This window comes from Prunus persica, chromosome G1 (assembly GCF_000346465.2).
Source record: "Prunus persica cultivar Lovell chromosome G1, Prunus_persica_NCBIv2, whole genome shotgun sequence".
NCBI lineage: Eukaryota > Viridiplantae > Streptophyta > Magnoliopsida > Rosales > Rosaceae > Prunus > Prunus persica.
Window position 1 is genome coordinate 19,818,379 of NC_034009.1, and position 6,507 is coordinate 19,824,885.

Below are 6,507 nucleotides of genomic sequence, written 5' to 3' on the forward strand. Positions count from 1 at the left end.
CAAAAACCTAGAATATTTTTCACCATTAAATATTCACAAATCATCTTCTTTCCTACTCACCTCCCTCAGAAATTACCCCACCGACGCTTAAAAGTATGAGCTTTGGAACTCTTGCCCTCAGAAAACTCCAACCAAATTGATGGTGATCAATGGAGCTTCTTGTCTCCTCTCTCCTCTCTCCTCTCTCCTCTCCTCTCTCCTCTGCATGCACAGCACAGTTGTCGTGGTAAAGCTTTGGACAAGCTTGCGTTGCAGATGGCAGTATATATTAGCCACCACGTGACCAGATGCTCTCTGTGCTTTGTGCATGCATGCATGAATCATCACTACTTTCGCGTCAGTCTTTTATCACACAACCCATGACACGTGGCATCACTACGTGTCACCCAAGGCCTCTATAAAAATCTCATAGCAACAACTCATCTGTGAGAAAGATTACATATAGAGAAATTGTATCTCATCTTAATTTGCAGCTTTCAGCCATTGTTAGCCATGGAGAGGAGATCTTGCTTTGGGCTTGTACTTTTGCTCTTCATTGTCTTGGCTTCACGTATGTGATTCATCAAGACTCTCTCTTGTTCATCTCTCAATCTTCTATGTACTCCATTGCTTGCTTTCTTTCACTAAACTTCATGATGTTGTTAGTTTATTTATTTATATATTTAATTTGTGCGCATAACATAATTGTAAACCTTAATTATTAATTGTTGGGTAAATAATTCATTTGATTGGGGGCATGCAGAAGAGATGGTGGTGCCAAGCGAGGCAAGGGTTTGTCAGTCACAGAGCCATGGGTTCCGTGGACCATGCATCCGCCACCACAACTGTGCTCTCGTCTGCAGGAACGAAGGCTTCTCCGGTGGCAGATGCCGCGGCTTTCGTCGCCGTTGCTTTTGCACTCGCCTCTGTTGATCACCGGGTCGTCATTGATTAACCAGGTCGATCGGTCGTACGAGAAAATGCGTTGCATGTTATATGCAACTAGCTCTAGATAGGAAATTAATAAATGGAGTTTTCTTCCAGGCGTTAGATCGAGGGAAGTGTTATCATGTTATTCTGGTTACTTAATTGTGGTCTTTTTAATCTTATTTATTTATAAAGTTTCTTTTTAATTAATTTTACTTAATTGTGTATCAATAGTCATGATTTTCTTCCTCATCTATTACCACAACCATACTATTTGGGGAATGTACATCGTATTTAGTTAGCTCATCAAGGCAATGATTTTATATTTTTGGCTTGGTGGCTACATTTTCTATTTCCTAGACACATATTCATCATTTTATAAATCTATGTTTAAAATTTAATTTTAAATTTAAATAACCAGTATAATATAAGAGATCATATTTTCTAGACACATATTTATAATTTTATAAATCTATGTTTAAAATTTAATTTTAAATTTAAATAACTAGTAGAATATAAGAGATCATAGTATTTCTATGTTTTTACATTATTGCTATCATACTTTATATTTTATTTCAAATATTTCATTAACTGTCATAATTATAATTAATATTTCCTATTAATAGCATATCAATCACCCCATCCCATTTTTTTGGTTGCCATTCTTTCTAACATATCGCCTTTAAAATTGAAAATTTTAAAAAGAAAATTCTGTAAATTACATATACAATAATGTACCTATAAAAAATATAAATACATACCTATAAAAATATAGGTATATTATTTAAATAAAATATAGGTATATTATCTACTAAAAAAATTTATAGAACAATAATTTATAAATAAAAAATAATAATAATAGGTAGATTATTAATTGCAGCGAAATTTTTAGAGGAAATCACCACAATAAATTGGGGAACTAAAAATTAAAACACCACCTTACTATTCGTTGAAATATAAATAGGGGTATTTTGACAATCAAAAAATAATAAATCAGAAATTGAGCTTGTAATTTGATGAGTTGGATCCTAATTATGGGTTTTTACTTATAAAAATTGGATATTATTTATAGGAACAAATAGTGAAGGGTTACAGGTAAAATAAGTTAAATTTGAAGGGTGTAAGCTAAATTTATTATATTTTTTTTAATAAAAAGACGGAATTTAAAACTTGGTACATTTTCAACCTAAAATAAAGGTACATTATACACAAACGATATGGTTACATAAATGTTCACTTAATGTGGTACACAATATAACGAAATATCATGAATATCGGTATGAGGATCTCTCTCCATGAAAAAATCTTCATTTTTATAACTTGCATGAAGATAATCTCAGTATAAAATATCTGTCAGGAAACAGAAGACCCGATCATTTAGGCCTTTTTATTAATTGATCTTCGCCCTAGAGGCTCGAAATATCCATATTATGTCAAGTGAAAATATAATTCTGCAAGCGTTGATATTCGTACTAGTGAGGTTTGGCATGTGGGGAGGTTTATCAATTTCACATACCTACATCGCCCAGCTCATTACTTCATATCAAGCATTACTTAACAAGGCCTTAATGTGTGGACACGAGTCACATGCAACGATTAGGCTTCCTCTACTGCCAAATCGCCGGACAAGTTTAAGTGGGCGCAATTCTTATAAACACATTACGACGTTGTCGGCGCAATTCTAATAAACATCTGGGCATATTGGGCTAGTTGTGGTGCGGATGGCTATTAGGGTTCATACTATTCATTGTGGGTTTAAAATGTCGTTTTGGGATGTTTGGAGCACTCAAATTGTCGTGGTGCAATTCTAATAAACACCTGGGGTATACTGGGCTAGCTAGTTGTGGTGTGGATGGTTACAAGGGTCCATACTGCCCATTATGAGTTCAAAAGGTGATTTTGGGATGTTTGGGGCACTAAAATTCAAGCTCATTTTCTTGAGCTGACTACATGGGTGAGCGAGAGAGAATTCCCATAACCCCTTCTTTAAGAACAAACTAGCCTTGTCGAAAATTCAAACAAAGCCTTTAGCCTTTTGCCGAAACAATATCTTAACCTTAAAAGCTCACGCAGGAAAAGAGAAAGGAAAGCAAAAGATTGAGCTTTGCCAAGGAGGGAAGCCTCTACAAGGTCAAGTTGCATGAAGGCTTTGGGAATTCAGATGTTTTGTTCCAATGTCTATGAACCTAGCATATTTCAAGAATGTTTAACTAATGAAGGTCAAATTGGAGGAAGTGCGGAGAAATAAGTGAAAAGATTTAGCTAAAGAGAAAGAGCAAGAAGACCATAACACAAGCACCACAATCTACTTTGTTTTAAGATTCAAGCACCACAATTGTCTCTCTTTTATTAAACTTATGGGCACGTAGTTACCACACCACAAGCCAAGCTAAGTCTTGATTTACCATAATTATTCTCTTATTGATTAGAATGATTTGAAGAAGATGAGTGCACTCCCTAAGAATTTTCACCATTTCAAAGTGTTTTAGGCATTAGAGTTAGACTCACCCCTTAGAACGGCCCAAAAACCTAAAAGCCCATTTCAGAGTGTTTTTGCCAAGCTACAGGGACCAGAAGTGACTTTTTGCCCCACAAGAAAAACTGTTGCACCATCATCAGGTAGAATATCAAGGCAGAGAGTTCCGCCGGTAAAAAATCAAGACTCAAAAAGATCATCTTGATCACCTTTGAGCTGGGGGAGATAAAGGAGGTTGTCTGTACTCCTATCTACCTTAGTCAACTGCTTGAGAGGCTTGGTTAGGTCAAATCTCCAAACATATTCTAGCATATGCTTGTCAATGTCTAGCTCGGGGAGAAGCATACACATAACATTGTATGTAGATCTCAATTATATATATCTAATCCTTTTCACAAATGGAACATGTTGATACCAGAATCAGCAACCAATAAGAGATAAATACGTGGACAATATTCGTCATCGGCAAGGGAGCCCTCGGTATCCGGGCATTCCGATCGCAGATTGAAGGCCTAAATGCCCACTGGACACTTGACATACCCACAGTGAATGTCCACAGTCCCACAACTTGCAGACCTCCCAAGATTTATAAAAGAAGCACAATTCCCCAAAATGGAGGTAATCAACTTACGGCATACTGCTTATTGATCTGTCAGTTTAATCTTGCTAAATCCGTACTTACTTAGGCATCGAAGAGCCTTCGGTCGGTACCACACCGGTGCCCTAAGGTCTTACCGAGCGTGTGTTATCTTGCAGATCATGTGCTCTACCGAGGCCCAAAAGCATACCGAAGGCCCAACATCACTAAGTTGAGCGGGAAAAGTGCCGAACCACTTTTTTGCATCAACAGTTTGGCGCTGTCTGTGGGAACACGATCTGAATCAACCCACTATCCTTGGAACACATGGGGACCACTTCAGTGCCAGTATTTTTGCCAGAAGAGGGGCTGCTGTTAGGAAGGCAGAGTGGAGCTAGCCTAGCGTTGCCCCTATGCAATCCTTTCGGAAACTCGCCCATTATGCAACTCACCGCCGAAGCTGAGCTTCTGGCCCAAATCACTTCTCTCCGGCAGGACATGCTAGACTCCAAGAACATAACAACCTTCTTTCGTCCAAAGTGGACGAAACCCAGCAGTTTTTCAATCAGCAACATACACATAATATCCAAACCACTCAATCTTCCCAAAGCCTACAGACCCCTAGTCTGCAGAAGAAAGGTAAGAAATGAGCAAAGGCAACTCCCGCACCCTCTTTGCAGCTGGTAGTTCTGGCACCTAGAGACCAGCCGCACTTACCGAAAAAGGTCTACTCCGACTGTCGCCATCGGCTTAATGACCAGGAAGTCGGCAAACAGCAATCTCCAATCAGGGTCAATGCGTCTCCGAGACTCACGATTGAGGATTTTGGGAGATTAATCGCCGATTCGAAAAGTGCGAGGCTTGGAATCCACCACCGAATCAGATCCGAGTATGTCCCCTCCAAGACTCAGGTTTCTACTTACTGTTCGGCAACACGGTCACGATACTAGGAGGTGAAGCCGTCAAATCCAAAGAGACGTTCGAAGGACTATGGTTTCGAGGAAATCCCAAGTCGAGACCCCGCCGTCTAACTTCTTTTTCAGAAGGTCCAGAAGATGGAAAACGATCGAGTTCGTTCTCAGGAACCGGATTGGGGAAAGCTTTGGCCAGGGGTATTCACCGAGTGCATTAGGAATTCCCGACATGACAGGGATGTATACCTACTACGCATACCGTTCTACACCGAGGTAAAAGACCCCTTGATGCACCTTCACTCTTTCCAGTCTGCCGTAGGATGTAAAGGCCTCAGTGACGAGGGGCAATGCCTGCTGTTCCCACCCTCCCTTACAGAAGCTGCCTTAAACTGGTTCTACCGATTGGAGCCAGAAACGGTGGATTCTTTCGATGAACTGAAGCAGATTTTTCTCAACCACTTTATGATCCAGACGGACCGTCTGTATTCTACCGATGATCTGTACACAATTCGGCAGAGAGAAGATGAGCCCCTGAGAGAATATGTTGCACGCTTCAATCATGAGTACTTAAGTGTCCGGAAACGGACGACAGGGCAGCCTACGGTGACTTCAAGAGTGGCCTTTGGTCCTCACACTTTCGGTACCTCGTGCACAGTAGCAACTGGCTCACCAATGAGGAACTGATGAAGCAAGCGGCTATCCATGCCAAGGCTAAATATTTCAACTCAAAATCCGGGCCTTCGGCTCGGCAGAAGGAACCAACGCCGAGGAGCTATCCCGCACGGGAACCTCCGTACGCCACGACTAAAAGAAATGACGAGTCTTCTGTAGGGCACAAATGGAAGGACAATCATGACGGTCGGCAGGGGCAATCAAAGAAAGGAAAAGGAAAATACGATCGCAACGACCACCGAGCGCCCTTACCAAATTATGACCGTGGTCAAGAAGTATTCACCTTGCTGAATATCACCTACGAGGCCGTTTTGATGAACGAACAAGAGATATTACCCAAGTCGAATCACCTAAAGCCCAATCGGTAGGACAATTGGGGTACCGGTAAATTCTACCGATACTATCAGCACAACAGTCATAATACTGAGGAGTGCATAAGCCTGAGAAAAATCGTGGAATGTTTGATTCAGGAGGGAAAGCTAGATCAATACATTGCCAGACCACCGCAAGCACCAGTCCCAAACGGGAACCGACAAATAAATATGATCAGCACCATCAGCGGGGGCCCCACCCTTGCATATACGAGTAACCGTTCGGTAAAGCAATATGTACAGGCTGCGCACTACCCTCAAGTGTTCGGCATAAAAGTCAACGGGCACCACAAAGTTCCGAAGGTAGGGTGGGAGCTCATCACATTTTATGAAGAAGAGGAAGAAGGGATCCTTTACCCCCATGATGATCCGATGATCATTCGAGCTGATATCGCCGACTATGATGTAGGGCGGGTACTGATCGACATCGGAAGTTCGATAAACGTAATTTTTGCCAATGCTTTTAGAGGAATGAGAATACCCGACAGCCAGGTCAATCGATAGATAACACCCTTGCTTAGTTTCTCCAGGGACCTGGTCCAGCCAGTCGGCAATGTCAGTCTGCCATCGCCTTCGGTGTTGCCCCACGAA

The 6,507-nt window shown here is 41.1% G+C and overlaps 1 protein-coding gene across 1 annotated transcript; it reads left to right on the plus strand.

The window, feature by feature from the left end:
* Positions 434-1,188, plus strand: LOC18793050 (defensin-like protein 1). Its single transcript, XM_020554915.1, has 2 exons — positions 434-550; positions 743-1,188. The coding sequence occupies exons 1-2, from the start codon at positions 493-495 to the stop codon at positions 910-912; spliced, it is 228 nt and encodes a 75-aa protein (XP_020410504.1). The 5' UTR covers positions 434-492; the 3' UTR covers positions 913-1,188.

What these genes read in the sequence shown, in the direction of transcription:
- LOC18793050 (XM_020554915.1), top strand. Translation starts at nt 493, where the DNA reads ATGGAGAGGAGATCTTGCTTTGGGCTTGTACTTTTGCTCTTCATTGTC. An exon ending in CTTCATTGTCTTGGCTTCAC is followed by an intron (nt 551 to 742) that starts GTATGTGATTCA and finishes GGGGGCATGCAG; the next exon opens with AAGAGATGGTGGTGCCAAGC.